Here is a 20,400-nt window from a genome sequence, read left to right as displayed (position 1 = left end):
TATATATATATATACACACACGCACACACACACACACACGCACGTCAAAGCGTTGTAGTAAAATAAAAGAACAAAAATTACAAATTAGTCCTATTTTTTAATTGCAATGATCAAATAAGTTGTGCTCCGTATAAATATTTGGTAAATGGTAGGACAACGAAATCCTATTTTTTATATACATGTTTCCAACTAAGTTCAAAACTCCAGTAATAATAAAGTAAATTTAAATTTGTCCTTTATTATTGAATTATCTTTTAGTACTTGTATTTTTCTCTTATTTAAATATTAATTATACCCTTTATCTTAATTTTATAACTGGTATCAATTTATCATAACAATGATAAAATAAAATAAAAAAAGAGAGGAAAGAAGCACATAGTTGTAACTACCATCAAGTGTGGCAATATTATAAAATGATTAAATTATTATTTAAAATTAAAGCTTATTATACCCACCTTAAAAAATATATATAAATTAAATATCATTTTTTTTCATGCAGTATATACATGAAAAATTAAGATGTAGTTTGATTTTAGGGGTATGATTACTGTCATCCTAACTGATCATTGATTTCTTTCTAGCTATAAGAAATTACTATATATATATATATATATATAATTTGCTCTTTTTATTTTTATTTTTTCAGAGTCAATTCATTTTTATTTTATTTTTTCTTTTTGAATTAGCAAAACCAACCATAGACTCATAGTCAAATAACCAAATTGAAGATTTTGTTATTTACCGGAGAAAAAAATGACGTTGTTGAGAGTTTTTCCTTTTCTTTTATTTATTTATTATTATTATTGGGTACGTAAGATACATGTACACACACAATTCCATTGCTAAAGAATATTAGATGCAATAACAAACCATTGCTGTAGAAGTTACTGAATTAAGACTAGTTCAGTGCTAATATGAAAATGTAACTTCATTTAGTTTATCAAGGGTACATGAATTTCTCAATTGAAAAGGCCATGTTCTAAACACAAGGATATCTACATTCTTCTTCTTCTTCTTCTATCCTATATACAATATATCTATATATACATCTTTATAGTGACCTCTAATAGGCTTTTTTTTTTTTTTTTTTTTTTTTTTTTTTTTTTTTTTTTTTTTTTTTTGTAGAAATGTTATGACCAAATAAAAGACGCAGTCTTTCATTTCATTATTCGAAAATATATTCTCCAATCCACTTAATTCCCCAAGATTTTCTTCGGATGGTGTTTATTGCACACTTTTTTTAATAAGGAGTAAAAATGTTACAAAAAATATACTTCACGCGGTTTCTGCACTTCCCCCCATAGAATATTAGATGCAATAACAAACCATTGCTGTAGAAGTAACTGAATTAAGACTAGTTCAGTGCTAATATGAAAATGTAACTTCATTTAGATTATCAAGGGTACATGAATTTCTCAATTGAAAAGGCCATGTTCTAAACACAAGGATATCTGCGTTCTTCTTCTATCCTATATACAATATATATATATATATATATATATATATAGGGTGAAGTGCAGAAAACACCCCTATACTATGCTTACAGTGCATATCACACCCCTCACGTGCACAAAACACCCTCAAAGTATTGATTTGGTGCAAATAAGTCCCTCAAACACATTTAAGTTAGAGTTTGTCTAAATTGCCCTTCATGAGACATTTTATAAATTAATTAAAAATACATTATTGTGTAAAATGACAAAAAAGGACACAAAATGAAAGACCATGTGACAGCAGCCTTATTGTGGATCTCCTTCTCTCTTTCTAACCGACAATGAGGGAAGCTCCGATGATAACTAGAGAATACTCCGGTAACAGTGATGAGACAGCGAAGAACGGGACAACAACGCTGAAGATGGCACTGATCTGAATATGGACGCTGCATAGGTCGAGGAAAGCTTGATTATCTTATCAAAGCCTGGTGTTTGAAGAGTTTGTTATACGTTGACAATGGCAGGGACTAAAACTGGAGTGAAGAATGGATCTTTGAGGAAGATTTTGTTCCCCACGACAATATATTGGACTTGATCAGCGACTACGTGGGAAAAATGTTAGATTAAAGCCATTGCAGCGAGGTGCTCACATTGCCGCCGGCAAGGTCATAGAGGACTTCGTTGGGGACTCCGATCATGAGCAAGATTCTGGTGCCAGAAAATGCAACCAGTGTTTCGGTGTTGGCGTTAAATAGTTGAATTCTTGAGATTCCGTTGGATTCAAGGAGGTTGCAGGCGATGGATGGTGGCCTTGGCATATTCCAATTGGTGCAGAATTTGCAAAAGCAGGGGAATGGGTAAAAGAGAGATTTAGATAGAGAAGGGAGTGTTGAATTCCTATTCTTAATAGCATTAGTTTTGGTAGAAGATGCACTAATTGATTTCTTTTATGAAGATAAAGAGGAGGCCAATGACATGATCCATAATAAAGAAAAATGAAGCTATAGAGAGACCTGTGTGGGTTTTAGAAGAGAGAAAGACCACTTGTTTATTTGAGTCAAGTTTAATACAGAATTAATTCAAATTGTCAAGACAAAATAAATAAATAAATAAATTGTAAGTTAAATGTTAATTTAATATTAAGTGTGTTAATTAAATGTTATATTGAAGGTGTTTTGACAACATTTTCGTATTTAAGTGTAGGATTTTTCAGTGTCGAACTAAAAAAAAATTAATGGTATTGAATTGAAAAAATTTATAAGGTAAGTGCATAAAACACCCTTATACTAGATATTCTTAAGGTAGTGTGCACATAATACGCCTATAGTATGAGATTAGTAACATACATATCCCCTTGGGCATTTTCAGAAAAGTAAAAAGGCAAAACAGGTATTACAGTACCAATTTATGTCAGATTTCTGACCGAGGGGTATTTTTGCATAATGTCAAAAGATTAGGGATGTTTATTGCACACTTTTTTAAATAGGGGGTAAAAGTGTTATGAAAAGTATATTTCGGGTGTTTTCTGCACTTCCCCCATATATATATATATATATATATCTATAGTGACCTCTAATAGGTTTTTTTTTTGTAGAAATGTTATGACCAAATAAAAGATGCAGTCTTTCATTTCATTATTCGAAAATATATTCTCCAATCCACTTAATTCCCCAAGATTTCCTTCACCCAATTCCAAATTCTTGAGAACCTCTCCCTCTTTAATTTCATACTTGCACTTGCTCGCGCCTCAGCTTGAGCTGGCGTTTCTTGTTCAACAGTCGTTTGTGCTGCAGAAACCGACACCATTTACAGAAACAGATTATATATATAACTCAGCATTCAGCAAAGAAAAAGTAGTTCCACATATTTTAGTGTAGTGAGTAGCTATGAAATCGACTTTTAAATTTTAATTTTAATTAAGAGACATCACCATATCTTTGATCGTGTTCAGCCTGCTCTTTAAGCTGCTTGTTGAACGCCTCGGCTGCCATGAAAACATTTGCAGGCCTTTCCCAACCTTGCCCAAATACGCCATAACCTTCTTTTGGTTGAGGTTTTGTCAAAAACTCGAGCACTGCCACTTCTTCACTGTCCACCCAATGGATGCAATTCACAGGGCATGACTCAACCGAAACCTGCAAATTTACAAGCCAATGCCATTCATATGAACTGAATCACATCATGACTTGATGACAGTAAAATTCTTTTAGTAGATTTAACAAAAGTCAAATGTATGATATCATTTTATATACGCCTCCTACTATATATATATAGTCTGTTTGATGAGCATTAATTTTACCTCTATTTTTCTGTCGTCATCTCCATATTGCACTTTGACACGAGCACATCCATGTGCTTCATCCATCGTAAATGTGTTACTCGCTTGGTGCACACATTGTCTGCACCCTGTACTCCATTGGAGGAACCAAGAAATGCAATGTTAGGTCATGATCGAGAGAATTGGAGATTTTTTAGAAAAATCTTGCAAATTGATTCTATATAGAGCTCTCTCATCATGAAATAATTAAGATCAACAAATAAATTTTAAGTGTGCAAGTGGTTGATAAAATCCAATTTGTTAAATTTAAATATAAGTCCCAAGTTGAGGAGTGAAGTATCAAATTGACCTATGCAAGCATTTTCATCAACAAATAGAGCTTGGGGTCTTAAGGGGCCATTCCATGAACTGTAACCCGCACCAGATAAATGTGTTCCAAACCCGACTCTCAGTATCACATGAATAGAAGCATCATACTCTTTTCTGAGATCGTCACTCATTAGCACTTTGTAGGCCTTATTCAGCATCAAAGTGTACTCATGACCCTGAAACGAAGATGGTAAACCGTTCAAGTTTTAGTGTTACTTGAAGGGTGAGGGACTTGAATGCATAAAAAAAAAAAATTAGATAGTGGAATGCTATAATTTGTGCATTATTTTTCCTGTTCAAAAATTGCTAATTTAAGGAAGATGCAATGACAATTATTAAAGTGATCTCACAGTAAAAATAAACAAAAAAATCATTTCAAAAAATCATAAAATAAAATTATACAGTCAAATGATTGTTTAATTTGGTCAAATGAAATCAAAAGAAAGATAATATATATAAAAGTTTGACTGATTTGTGTGATGTATTGTAATTGAATTTTGATATGAATTTTTGGCTGTATAATGCTCATACAATCATCTTTTAACGGTTTTCAACCTCTTATTACTCTTGTACATGATGATTGTCAACCTCATGGTAACATAAGTAGATATAAGAGTGTGTTTCAATCTTTCTGACAAAATGGGTTTTGTCATGATCGTCGAGCTTGATTAATTTTGAACAGATAGAAGTTGAGATCCAGATTACTTAAATTAATGAGCCATCTTGATCAAATACAGTGAGCACATAGAGAACAAGTTTAAAGCATGAAAATTAAAAAAAATATATATATATATATAAGTAGAAGCAGATAGAACGAGACACCTTTTGGCCTGCAATATCTGGGTGATATTTCTTCTGCAACTTCCTATAAGCTTCTTTGATTTCTCGGGCAGTTGAATCAACAGAAACTCCAAGCAACTCATAGTAATTCTTCTCTGTTCTTACACTTTCTAGAGTCCTCTTACAACATCTGAATACTGTAGATTTCTGCCTCCAACTTAAAAAACACAAACAACTCATCTATATTATGTTCGGTTGTTTTTTAATTGAATTAGTACCTTAAAATTAGAATGGGAAAAAGTTTTACATGGAATTGATGGCTTGGATTTGGAATCGGAGAAAGTTTTCTCCTTCTACGATTCCAATTTTAAGAAATTAATTCCATGTAACTAAAAACAGTGATAGAGATTTTGTTAATCGCTTTGTTATGGATATCAGTAACAAAAATTCTGATAAAAAATTCAAGCTTTGGACGAAACTACCTTGAATTGGGCTTGTTTAAATGGCGATGGCGCTGTTGGAGACGATTTGGCAAAGAAATTTGTTGTATTGAGACTAGAGAGCCTGACATGTTTCTTACTGGCTTTCTTGAACAACTCTGCTAAGTCAAGAGTGAGCGTTCTGTTTGGATGAAGACTCAAGTTTTGGATATTTTTCATCTGGTGGCTTCAATCCTTAATATCTTCACTTGGTATATTATGATAGGGGTTCACTATTGCCAAAGCATTGTTGCTTATTGCCAGAATGATTTTAAGCACTTTGTACGCTGTTTGAAGTTGCACTTGATTTGGCCATAGCCATTTTTGTTCTGATAATAGTAATAGTTAAAACTGTATGCTATTTGATATTTTTCCCATGGGTTTGGATTCTATACAGTGAATCCACCGAATTCTCTGAACAGGTGACGCACGACAACTTTCCTTACATGCCAGCGTGGCAATAATTTTTTTAATCGTCTCTTTGAGGAGAAGTGAATCTTTACGATTTCATTTTTTTTTTTTTTTTTAATTTGATTTGGTAATAAAAAAAAGCTTATTTATTTATTATTGATTCATATTAAGTTAAAATGCTGTATATATTTTCATTGATGAGGACTTAGTACTGTCCTCATCGGTCTATCAAAATTCGCATTTATTATAAGCTTATTTAAGCATTTGGTGCGTAGAAAATGGAATAGAATGTTCATTTTAATTATTATTTTCTTTAATATGTAATTTAAAATGGGAATGATCATTCTATTGGAATGAAAATGTATTTATAATAATGAAAATCCTATGGAATGACTATCCTATAACTAAACTTATGGAATGACTATACCATTTCCTAAATAATTTTTTTTTTAAAAAAAAAACTTTCCAAAAAACACTCATGTTACAAGTCTAAAAATCACAACTACCTTCCACTACAATCACTTCTGCCTTTCATCACCACCTGTTTTGCCGGCGATGGGTACTATAAAGGCGAGCCGAAGCGATAGCATTGCCTTCGGCGTCGATCAAAATGCCATCGGCGTACACACAATTCAAACAAATAATTCACTCACATCATCAAAACAAAACGCCATATCAATTTACCAACTAAAATCACAAAACATATAAATCATATAGAAGACGCAACGAGGGCGTCGCGAGCTTAGGTGGGGGAGAATGTCACGTCCCGCAACTAAGAGGCTACGCCACGCAGACGCCCAGCAGACGATAATATGGAGCCTGCATGGACCGGAGCTTTCTAGACGTCTCTACACAAGTATGGAACTTTCCGGAATTCTCTAGACTAGTGTGGAGTTGTCTAGCATTTTCTGGACTTGTCTAGAGCCTCCATCCACCACCATCACTGCCACCGACTTTCACCACCGCCTACTACTTTCCACCATTATCGCCACCGTCGCCTTTCACCACTAACACCATCTTCCTTTACCGCAGCCGCCACCACCACTGCCACTAACTTTCACCACCGCCCACTACTTTCCACCGTCACCACCACCATCACCTTTCACCACTGACACTGTATTCCTTTACCGCTGCCGCCGCCACCGTCTCCGCCATCGCCTTTCACCACCGCCGCCGCCGCCATTCACTATTGCCACCATCTTCCACCACTGCCTTCCACCACCACTGTCATCGCTTTTCACCACCGCTATCGCCAGCGCCTTCCACCACCACCATCGTTACCGCTTTTCACCGCCACCACCTTTTATCACACCGCCACCGCCATCACTTTCCACCACTACCGCCATCATTACCTTCCACCACCACCACCACAACCTTCCGCCACTACCACCACAACTGCCTTCCACCACCGCCACAGCCTTCCACTACTACCACCACCGCAACAGTCGCCTCCATTGGCTTCCATCACCTACACCACTATCTTCTTCCACCACCATCACCACACTACTGCCATCGCCTTCCACCAACACCACTGCTGTCTTCCCACTACTACCGCCGCCTTCCAACACCACCACCTACACTACTACCGTTTCCCATCTCCACCACCATCTATTACGCCACTGCCACCATTTATTTTTTTAAAAAATTATATAAAAATGTCATTTTGTTAATTTAATTTATTTGTTACTAAGAGAGAAATTTTGGAGAACTCAATTTGAAATTTATTCCATTATAAATTTTAAATTGGTCTAACTAAACAATAGAATGCTTATTATCAATTCATTCCTACACATTTTATATTTATAACCAAATAGTAGAATGTTTACTTCCATTCCATTCCCATTTTCATTTCATTGCTACTTGCATTACATTCCATTCCACTTGAATAATTTTGTTCCGTAATTTTAAACATTGGACATAATTTATTTTTTATTTTAAATTTTTTTTTCAATTCACTGTTTTGCACACAAGTTTCTCGGATCATTTCCTAGCAAACTACCAAAAGAAAAATGATATTTTTGACGACTTTAATACTCCGACTTAAAACTGACTAGGTAAAAATATGACGGCATTATTACTGCTCCTGTTTGTTTCCATAAAATACACCAATTTTACTTTCTTTATATACTTAGTTTTTCATAACTCATTTCCTTATCTTTTCAGTTTTATGTATCATTTATCTAATTATATATAGGAGATGCAATCTTAACTTCTTAAGTATCTATGCGTTAGAGATCGAGATGCAATGTAATATATATATAAAACACATATACAATATTATACATGATGATTGAAATTTTAATAGCAAAAAAAAAAAATACTATATTAAGATGAAACTTAAAAAATAGACTATAACTTTCTAAATACTACCTCCGTTCAATAATAGAAGTCCGTATTTAGAAATTTGATTTTTTAAGGGAATATGCAATTAATGCATTGTCCCTTCTTAAAATCGCCAAATTATCCTTTTTAATTTAAATATATATAGTTATAAAGTTTGAAATTTTTTAAAAAGAAAAGGGACAATGATTGAAATATAAAGGAAATATGCTTGGACTTTTCAAAGAGTACAATTAATTTAGGACATGTAAAAAGAAAAAAATAGACTACTAATATAGAACAAAAAGAGTAATTAATTACCTTATATTTTATAATGAATTCATTATATTTGATACATAAAATAATAAGAGTATATACAGCAGTATGTTAAAAAAATTTGTGTAATCTGATGTGTCAAAGTAGACTTACACAAAAATTTTGACAAAAATAATAATTTAAATAAATAAATTTATAATAAATCATTTTGTCTAAAAACACACGAAGGCCTTCGAATTTACTTTATGATCAACCATAATCAATAAAAAATAAATACAAGTAGGAATGATGCAAATATTAAAAATATAACCCTCTAACTATTAATTACATAACTACCCAAAGTGTCGATTTACGGATCCCGAAGAATCCGCCGAACAAATCAAAGTAATTATTAATTAATACAAGAGTCTATACTTTTCTCATGCTTAAGAGTCAAATGCTATGACGGTGATAGGGAGCAATTGCATATGACGGCTCTCGCAATATATCTCAACCTAACGCGGATCCGGTTCAAGTCTTAATTAATTATGAGTCCATCCATAATTACCGACTATGAACCATTTATGATTATTATTTCTATTCATGTATTGATCGCTATTGATGCGACCCGAGCGTGTGTACAAAATAATGCACAACACTTTAGGTTTAGAAATAATGTCAAGCGGGCATCATATTTTAAAATTTATAAAACCACTAAACACTTGTACTATGTAGTATGAAGCGAGTAGGGATCGAACCCAAGAGATTGAACACGTGTTGGGATTAAACTTGATTTTAGTGCTAATGAGATTGCACAAGAGAGAGAGAGATAGAGAGGGAGAAAAAGATTTTTGGTGAAGTGATTAAACTAGAAATCGAAAGCATGAAATAGAAATGACAATGCAAGTAAATTAAATTAAATTAAACTAAGAATTAAAGAGATATGAAGAGAGTCTTAGGGTTAGGATTCACCACTAAGTTCTTGCAATTAACCATATGCTTTCAATTAATGGGGAATTCATTAGTGTAATTATAGATGTAGCCACATTATCATCACAAATCACAATTGTAAGCATAGATTATCAACATCAAGAATGAGTTGTCTACTTAATGACAATTAAACTAAAGTGTGGAACCCATTCAAGACTGTGTCATAACCCACCATACACATTCACAAATGTATCAAATAAGAGCACACATCAATCAAGAGAATAATACTAATTGTAATTAGAAGCATGGATTAACATAATCAAGCACAAATTGCCTACTTAACTACAATTAACTAATAACAAGAAAGCTAATTTGTAGAACAACCCATCAAGATTAAGCATTTATCTATCAAATTAATTGACAATTGTATCAAATAAGTATCATATTATGGCCATCACTAAACACAACTACAAGAAGTATTTAATGTAGAATATAATCCTAAAGCAATCACACATAGACATGCAAATTACATATAGAATTAATGAAAGAATTAAGTTCTAATCATCTAATGAAGAATAAAATCCCTAATTAATCATACATAGACATACAATCAATTGGAGATTTCAATGGAAGAATTCATCAATACAAACCCTAATTTATCAAATCAAGCATGTATATATGAAGAAATCACAAGGCCATATAATTTAATTACAACATAATAATTCCCCAAGAAAATAAATACAAAGATTAAGGTTACATGAACTTAGGGCTCATCCAAGCCCTAAGTGAAGAACTAGCTTATGGAGAAAATGATCATGGTGTCAACAAGTTCCATCTCCATCTTTTGGCTCCTTCTTCTTCTTCCTTCAATTGTAGACAAAGCCTCTGTAAAAATGTTCTTCAAACCCTAGCTTTTCCTTTTTCCCAGAGAGAACGTAATATCACCGTACAGAAAAAAAATAATAAAACTTAATAATTCTAATAATATTCCCTAAATAAAATAAATACTAACCCTAATCTAATGGCTCACTGGGCCTTAAGTAACAACCCTATTAAAGCCTAATAGTTCACAAAATAAGCCCAAACAATAAAAAAAAATCTGTAATGTTGCCAAGTCCTGGGGGATCGATCCCCCCAGAGTTGGAAATTTCCTTTAATCCCTATTTAGCTCTATTTTTGCCCCGAGCTCATTAGTTTGCTTCTTCATCTTTGGGAACATCATCAAAGGCCTGAGATTGACCGCTTTTGAAGAATAAACACACTATACGAGCAATGGGCTGCGACCTCATTTTTGCCACTTTCTGAGCTTTTTTTGAATATCTTTGCTTGACTCCAAAAAGGCTTTAATGGACCGTTCTTAGCTTATTTTAACTTTATTGCCCTGAAATACACATAAACATAAATTAGGACTAAAACATGAAATTAAGATAGATGCAAAGACTGAAATACCCTAACTTAGGTGCTGAAATATGTAACATTTAAGCACTTATCAGCTATCACATACATATATAAATATCTCTTGTAATCAAGTGGACACTATCAATTGTATAATGAATCAAAACATAATACATTGAATTCATCAATTGTATAAAATATAAATATTTTAGAAACGTCAGGAACATATGTCACTATAATCCAGATAGGAATTTGCTATGCTAGGGCATATAAATCCCAACAGCTCCCACTTGCCCTCATAGCCAATTCCAATTGCATCTAACTCCAATGTTATCCAGATAACGATCAAAATTATTGATCAATAACACCCTTGTTAATGGATCAACAAAGTTGTATTCCAATGCAATGTTCTAACTACGAGTACATTTTCTTGCCGGACAATATCATGTAGAACATGATACTTCCTCTCAGTGTATGTTGTTCCTCCATGGAACCTTGGGTCATTGGTTTGGACTACTTCTGCACTATTGTCGCAAAATAACTCAATAGGCAGGCTAGTATACTCCACAACCTCTAAATCAGTAAGATCAAACCAATAGGCTTCATTTACTGCATTTAAGGCTGCAATGTACTTCCCCTGCAGGTTTGAGTCAGCAGTTGAAATTTGCTTAACAATCTACTAACTGATTTCCCTTCCATTGAGTGAACATATACTAAGTCATGAACCTCATAGTATCTATTTCTGATTGAAAATTAGAACTAGCATACCTGACTGGGACCATATCATTACATCCATAAATGAGTATGAGATCATTGGTTCTCCTAAGGTACTTAATGATATTGTTCACAACTGACCAGTTATCAAGTCCAGGATTGGACTGATATCTACTGACTATCCCTATTATGTAGCCGATGTCCTGTTTGGTATAGACCATGGCATATATGAGACTTTCATATGCCGAAGCATATTGTTCCAGTCTCATTTGTTCAATCTCCTCTGCTAGTCTTGGAAAACTACTTACTAGAGAGAGCAATCCACATCAATAAAGCAAGAACTCATTATTTAAGTTATGCATACCTAACCTGGTCAAAACTTTATCAATATAGGATTATTAAGATAAGCCTATTTTCCTTTTAACCTGATCTTACAAAAGCTTAATCCTAGGAATATAGCTTACATCTTGAAAATCTTTCATTTAAAAGTAATTGAACAACTACCTCTTTATTGATGACAAAACTTCCACTTCATTCTAAATGAGTAGGATGTCATCAATATATATATAATCAGAAAAATAATGGCATTCCCATGTACACTCATGATTTATTCGCTAAGAAATCTTCTGGTATCTTTTTGTAGATTAACTTGCCTTCCATAGGTATCACCCTACTAGAAAGTTCTATAAGATCCCAGAATTTATTAGAATACATAGATTCCAACTCTGATTTCATAGTAACTCGCCAAAACGATCTGTATCCATATCGGTTCACGCTTTCGTATAGCTTACTGGATCCAACTCATGTTTAATAGGGATGTCCATAATGGTCTCACCTAAAAACATGATTCTGTCGGATTGGATGATAATCCTCCCACTACATTAATGTACCGATGCAGGAATCTGTGTACTAGATGATGCTGACGCATCAATAGGGAATTCATATATTATTCTCAATCTTTATAATAAGTGTGTTCACATGTGATACATCTGGTACTCATACCATATTCTCTAACACTATGCTACTAGGTATGTGATTCATAATATAATTCTCCTATAGATAAACAGTGAGTCTAAACAATCAACTTTTATCATTGAGATCATAAAATAATCCGTCCTAGTGACTTTTAGAGTAGCTATCAAATCTATCATACGTATGATCTGTTTCCAACTTACTTGTCCATATCAAGCGCACATGTGCAAGACTACCCCATATGTGCATGTGATTCAAACTAAGATTTAGTCAAAAACACAACTCAACGGTATCCTTGAGACAGACTAAGATGGAATGCAATTCATAATGTGTATTGATATCGTCAAAGCTAAACTCCAAAATGAAAGAGATAATGTAGCATAACAGATCATAGATCTAACCATGTTAAGCGAAATTCTGTTATTCCTATTTGACACTTAAATCCATTTAACGTCAATTGCGGAAAACCTGGTACACCACACCCTCATTGACCATATAGTCTTTGCACTATCCCAAGAAATACTCATCTCCACGATCAGATCGGATTGTTTTGATAAGTTTACCTAATCTGTGCTCTACATCAGTCTTGACACTTACAGAATGTACCAAAAGTTTAAGACTCGTGTCGCATCAGATAAATTTATCCAAAACGTGAGTAAACTTGCTTGGATGTTCATAAGACTACACTTGTTTGTGTGTACCGACTCCAATTGTTCTTTATGTATATTTCATTTGGCTGATTAAGCCCATATAATTATCTATCCTTCAAAATAGGATTCACAAGTTTGGATTAGGCTCCTCTGCCTCACTAGGTAATAAACCTTCTTTAACCAATCTTTGAATCTCATTTTGATTGATTACAACAAAAAAATAGACACTAAAAATACAACGAGTCCCGAATAACAAATTTTCTCTTAACATTCAATCTAGAAGATTCAACATTAATTTCTACATCCTGCAAATCTTAAGAGCTTGTGATTGTAGTATATTAACCATCTTTTAATGCACCAGAAGCAATCGCATATCTATTCAATTTTATAAAACTAGTTTTACAAAATAACAATACAGTTTTATAAACCACAAGTGAAACAAGAATTATATAGTGTCTTACTTCTGTGCATAAAGATAGTTCTCTAATACTAATATCCTCATACTCTATAATTTCAAATGTAATACTCCCACTGACTTAGCTACAACTTTGTCATCGGGTCAAGTACAAATATATTCCATATCATCGAGGCTTCTAGATTCCTGAAATCCTTGCAACGAATTGCAGACATGTTTAGTGGCTCTAGAATCTATCCATCAGGAATTAATAGATACAACTACATAACATGGCTCAATGATTAAATATATATTTTCCTATGCCACATCATTACTTAGACAGTTCGTCCTTGAGTGTTATAGTTAGCGGCAAAAGAAACAATTTCCTGCGCCCTCAACATACACTACCTTATTCCCTTTAACCTTTTAGATACTCATGTTTTGTGCTAGTCTAGTCCTATTATCATCCTTCTTCTTTGTTTTGCCCGTCCACTTGGGCCTAGAAGAAGATGGTATAGACTAGGTTAGATTGATAGGAACGCGCCATACTCTTGATTATCCCTTCATCTGTTACCAATTCTATAAGAATATCAACGAGTGTGAACTCAAACTGATTCCTTATTTAGTTTACTCTAACAGAATCGAACGAGTTTGGTAACAAGGCAATAATCATGTCAACTTGAAACTTACCACCCAAGTCAGCCCTATTGATCTCCAGCTAATTTTTAAATAATAAACAATCATTTTCCAAAATTCGATTTCATACTAGAGTTCATTAGGCTATCTTAATGGTATTCAAGTCTGACATAGTACTTTGATATACTCTCTATCTAATCTCACCTAAACATCTTATTGACATTCAACATGATGCTTAAAGAAAATAAAATAATGTAAATGTTAGCTTTGGAGCGTATTCGAGGTAAACTCTAGAATATTGCACCAAGTCATATCATTTGCCTTATTTCACTTATTCAAAGTATTAATGTTCTCTTGGGTATCTTAAATTAAAAGGATTAGGTTTAGGAGTAGTAAATAGATTTTGTACCCTTACGTTGTGAATAATATATTTAAGTTCCTTTCCCAGTCAATATTAATAAGGTCTAGTTACATTGAATATGTAAGCAAGCAGATAAACTGGATTACACATAATTAATCTGAATATAAACGCATTCATTCAATATGCAAGGTGAATTATTAATACTGTCATGCATATTTAAAATTAAAATGATTTTGTTAGCCACATAATATAATAAATCTCAATAAAACAAGAGATCATTATTATTATTGGTGAACAATCCCTTTTAATTAATACGGGCCCCTAAACTCTGTAGCATAATAAATCAACCAATCAATATGTCAATAACTTATCCTGTTGGAGGAGTTCATTATTACTATTGTTGAGATTCATTTACTATTAGGCGAGCACTTCCATTAAAATAGTATGTGGGTCCCTTAACCACTGCATGAAAAATCGGATAACCAATACGCCAATAACTTATTCGGTTGGCGAAGTTCATTATTGCTATTGGCTGGTAAAACCCATCATCTCCATATCTCTTAAGATACTGCATTGTCTATCGATATGAAATAATTCCGGATTATGTTTAGACTTTCTAAAATCACCTAGTGTAGACCACTCCGTTGGGGAGCTAACACTATTGATTTTAGATTGAGTATATAACGTTATTAATGCTCTGACGAAAAATAAAATATTAAATATGTGGTCATTATAATCTAGACTCTTTAAATCATGTGTAGGGCCTTATTTTTAAAGATCTAATTATAATGAACATTTAATATTTTTATTTTCATGAGACAACCATTCTTGTAATATTAAGACTCTTCAAATTATGCGTGGAGCCTTATTTTTTAAGATCTAATTACAATGGTTTTAATAACGAAGGCCATAGGGCAATGTTAAAAATCCCCGCTCCCACTCAATTTTTAATCATTTATAATTAGAGTTTTCATTTTATTCATTTACATGATATAATGCATGCAAAACGTCTTGATTTAATCCAATTAAATTTAGAAAATACTTGGACTTTAAACGATTCACTAATATTTAATTTGAGGCACACTTTAAAAATAATTTACAAAAAATAATTTTTCGTTTTTATCAAAATCATCATTCATGGTGCTTTAATCGAACGGAGAATTATGCAAAAATAAAATATGATGTATCATTCAAGTAACAGATTGAATACTTACATCAAAGGTCTGAGTAAACCTTTAAATCTTTCTTTTAAAGTGAATGTTCTCACTTATTGTAAATTCCTTAACAAAATGTCTTCTCCTTGAATCTCCATCTTCTTGATAATTGTTTTGCCTTTAGGAATCACTCATAAGCCTCCATAAATGACCTTAGAAAATTAGGCTTGTGGGAGTCTCCATTAGATGAGAACATAAACCCTAATTTTCTAGAGAGAGAAAATAAATTCCTTTTTCCTTCTCCTAAAAATCACACTTAAAATATACATAAACCACGTATATTTATAGGCAACATAAAGATAAAGAAAAGGAAATAACAAATCTTTCTCAATCTCTAATTCACATGTCTCAAATCTAATATGATTCCAATATCAAGTTGGGCTATGAGTGAGAATCCATTAGGCCAATTATTTTATTGGTTACAATGAATTAATAATTGGCTCGGTCCATGGACCCAATTCAATTAATTCATAAATTAATTTTTACTCCACTAAAAGAAATTAATTGAACTCCAATTAAATAATAAATAACCTCTGAGTCAATATTGCACTTTGATCCCTCTATGCATAATTAGTTATCGGATAAATAAAGCCATTAATCCGACTACTTAATTAATATATTTATTTTGGTACCATTGATTATTTCTGACTCGATCACTATAAAACATTTGTTTGACAAAAATAATAATTTAAATAAATAAATATATAATAAATCATTTTGTCTAAAAACACATGAAGGCCTTCGAATTTACTTTGTGATTAACCATAATCAATACAAAATAAATACAAATAGTAATGATCCAAATATTGAAAATATAACCCTCTAACTATTAATTACATAACTACCCAAAGTGTCGGTTTAAGGATCCCGAAGAATCCGCCGAACAAATCAAAGTAATTATTAATTAATAAAAGAGTCTATAATTTTCTCATACTTAAGAGTCAAATGCCATGACGGTGATAGGGAACAATTGCATACGACGGTTCTTGCAATATATCTCAACCTAACGCGGATCCGATTCAAGTCTTAATTAATTATGAGTCCATCCATAATTACCGACTATGAACCATTTATGATTACTATTTATATTCATGTATTGATCGCTATCACATATATATATAAATATCTCTTGTAATCAAGTGGACACTATCAATTCTATAATGAATCGAAACATAATACATTGAATTCACCAATTGTATAAAACATAAATATTTCAGAAACGTCAGGAACTTATTTCACATTAATCCAAATAGGAATTTGCTATGCCAGGGCATATAAATCCCAACAGCTCCCACTTGCCCTCATAGCCAATTCAAATTGCATCTAACTCCAATGTTATCCTGATGATGATTAAAATTACTAATCAATAACACCTTTGTTAATAGATCAACAAAGTTGTGTTCCAATGCAATGTTCTAACCACAAGTACATTTTCTTGCCAAACAATATCATGTAGAACATGATACTTCCTCTTAGTGTATCTTGTTCCTCTGCGGAACCTTGGGTCATTGGTTTGGACTACTTCTACACTATTGTCGCAATATAACTCGATAGGCAGGCTAGTATGCTCCACAACCTCTAAATCAGTGAGATCAAACCCAAAGGCTTCCTTTGCCACCCTTAAGGCTGCAATGTACTCCACCTGCAGGTTTAAGTCAGCAGTTGAAATCTGCTTAACAATCTACCAACTGATTTCCCTTTCATTAAGTGAACATATACTAAGTCATGAACCTCATAGTATCTACTTCTGATTGAAAATCATAACTAGCATACCTGACTAAGACCATATCATCACATCCATAAATGAGTATGAGATCATTGGTTCTCCTTAGGTACTTAATGATATTTTTCATAATAGACCAGTTATCAAGTCCAGGATTGGACTGATATCTATTGACTATCTCTACTATGTAGCGGATGTCCTGTTTGGTATATACCATAGAATATATGAAACTCCTATATGCCAAAGCATATAGTTCCAGTCTCATTTGCTCAATCTCTTCTATCAGTCTTGTAAAACTACCTACTGGAGAGAGCAATCCATGTCAATCAAGCAAGAACTCATAATTTAAGTTTTGCATACCAAACCTAGTCAAAACTTTATCAATGTAGGATTATTAAGACAAACCTATTTTCCTTTTAACCAGATCTTACAAAAGCTTGATCCTATAAATATAGCTTATATCTTGAAGATCATTCATTTAAAAGTAATTGAACAACTGCCTTTTTATTGATGACAAAACTTCCACATCATCCTAAATGAGTAGGATGTCATCAATATATATAGAATCAGAAAAATAATGACATTCTCTTGTACACTCATAATTTATTCACTAAGAAATCTTCTGGTGTCTTTTTGTAGATTAACTTGCCTTCCATAGGAATCACCCTACTAGAAAGTTCTACAAGATCCCAGAATTTATTAGAATACATAGATTCCAACTCTGATTTTATAGTAACTCGCCAAAATGATCTGTATCCATATCGGTTTACGCTTCCGTGTAGCTTACTGGGTCCAACTCATGTTTAACAGGGATGTCCATAACGGTCTCACCTAAAAACATGATTCTGTCGGATTGGATGATAATCTTCCCACTATATCAATGTATCGATGCAGGAATCTGTGTACTAGATGATGCTTAACGCATCAATAGGGAATTCATATATTATTCTCAATCTCTATTATAATAAGTGTGTTCATATGTGGTACATCTGGTACTCATACCAAATTCTCTAACATTATGCTACTAGGTATGTGATTCATAATATGATTCTCCTATAGATAAACAGTGAGTGTAAACAATCAACTTTTATCTTTGAGATCATAAAATAATCAATCCTAGTGCTTTTTAGAGTAGCTATCAAATCTATTATATGTATGATCTGTTTCCAAATTACTTGTCCATATTAAGCGCACATGTGCAAGACTACCCTATATGTGTATGTGATTCAAACTAAGATTTAGTCAAAAACACAGCTCAACGGTATCCTTGAGACAGACTAAGATGGAATACAATTCATAATGTGCATTGATATCGTCAAAGCTAAACTCTAAAATGAAAGAGATAATGTAGCATGACAGATCATAGATCTAACCATGTTAAGCGGAATTCTGTTATTCCTTTTTGAAACCTAAATCCATTTAGCGTCAATTGCGGAAAACCTGGTACACCATACCCTCATTGACCATATAGTCTTTGTACTATCCCAAGAAATACTCATATCCACGATCAGATCGGATTGTTTTGATAAGTTTACCTAATCTGTGCTCCACATCAGTCTTGACACTTTCAGAATGTACCAAAAGTTTAAGACTCGTGTCGCATCAGATAAATTTATCTAAAATGTGAGTAAACTTGTTTGGATGTTCATAAGACTACACGTGTCTGTGTGTACCGACTCCAATTGTCCTTTATGTCTATTTCATCTGGCTGATTAAGCCCTTAGAATTATCTATCCTTCAAAGCAGGATTCACAAGTTTGGTTTAGGCTCCTCTGCCTCACTAGGTAATTAACCTTCTTTGACCAATCTGCGAATCACATTTTGACTGATTACAACCCAAAAATAGACACTAAAAATACAATGAGTCAGGAATAACAATTTTTCTCTTAACATTCAATTTAGAATATGCAACATTAGTTTCTACATCCTGCAAATCTTAAGAGTTTATGATTATAGTATATTAACCATCTTTCAATGCACCAGAAGCAATCGCATATCTATTCAATTTTATAAAACCAGTTTTACAAAATAACAACACAGTTTTTATAAACCACAAGTGAAACAAGAATTAGATAGCGTCTAACTTCTGTGCATAAAGATAGTTCTCTAATACTAATATCCTCGTACTCTCTAATTTCAGATGTAATACTCCCATTGACTTAACTACAACCTTGACATCGGGTCAAGTACAAATATATTCCATATCATCGAGGCTTCTGGATTCCTGAAATCCTTGCAACGAATTGCAAACATGTTTAGTGACTCTAGAATCTATCCATCAGGAATTAATAGATACAACCACATAACATGGCTCAATGATTAAATATATTTTTTCCTATGCCACGTCATTGTTTAGACAGTTCGTCCTTTACTGTCTTTGTTAACAGCAAAAGAAACAATTTAATTTGCCCTCAACATACACTGCCTTATTCCCTTTAACCTTTTGGATACCCATGTTTTGTGCTAGCCTAGTCCTATTATTATCCTTCTTCTTTGTTTTGCCCGTCCACTTGGGCCTAGAAAAAGATGGTATAGACTAGGTTAAATTGATAGGAACGCCCATACTTTTGATTATCCCTTCATCTGTTACCAATTCTATAAGAATATCAGCGAGTGTGAACTCAAACTGATTCCTTATTTAGTTCACTCTAACAGAGTCGAACGAGTTTGGTAACAAGGCAATAATCATGTCAACTTGAAATTTACCACCCAAGTCAGCCCTATTGATCTCCAGCTAATTTTTAAATAATAAACAATCATTTTTCAATATCCGATATCAAAACTGGAGTTCCTCAGGTTATCTTGATGATATTTAAATTTGACACAGTACTTTGGCATATGCTCTATCTAATATCACCAAAACATCTCATTAAGTATCTTAAAGTAAAGGAATTAGGTATAGGAGTATTCAATACATTTTGTACCCTTACGTTGTGAATAAAATATCAAAGTTCTTTTTCCAGTCATAATAAATGAGGTACAGCTATATTGAATATGTAAGCCAGCAGATAAACTGGATTATACATAATTAATCTGAATATAAATGCATTCATACAATATGCAAGGTGAATTATCAATACTGTCATG

General features: G+C 33.1%; 1 protein-coding gene across 1 annotated transcript; it reads right to left on the bottom strand.

Moving 5' to 3' along the window:
• Positions 1 to 910: 910 nt before the first annotated feature.
• On the bottom strand, positions 911 to 5,537 carry LOC132283556 (chaperone protein dnaJ C76, chloroplastic-like). Its single transcript, XM_059785521.1, has 6 exons — positions 5,343 to 5,537; positions 4,903 to 5,077; positions 4,061 to 4,256; positions 3,733 to 3,839; positions 3,364 to 3,568; positions 911 to 3,220 (listed from the first exon to the last, which is right to left on the bottom strand). Exons 1-6 carry the CDS (start codon positions 5,429 to 5,431, stop codon positions 3,096 to 3,098), a joined length of 897 nt encoding a protein of 298 aa, XP_059641504.1. The 5' UTR covers positions 5,432 to 5,537; the 3' UTR covers positions 911 to 3,095.
• Positions 5,538 to 20,400: the final 14,863 nt, after the last annotated feature.

This window comes from Cornus florida, unplaced genomic scaffold, assembly GCF_030987335.1.
Source record: "Cornus florida cultivar Cherokee Brave unplaced genomic scaffold, ASM3098733v1 CherokeeBrave_3.0.0_Hap2_Chr11, whole genome shotgun sequence".
NCBI lineage: Eukaryota > Viridiplantae > Streptophyta > Magnoliopsida > Cornales > Cornaceae > Cornus > Cornus florida.
The sequence above is the reverse complement of the archived record's forward strand: the minus strand, read 5'-3'. Positions and strand labels throughout refer to the sequence as shown.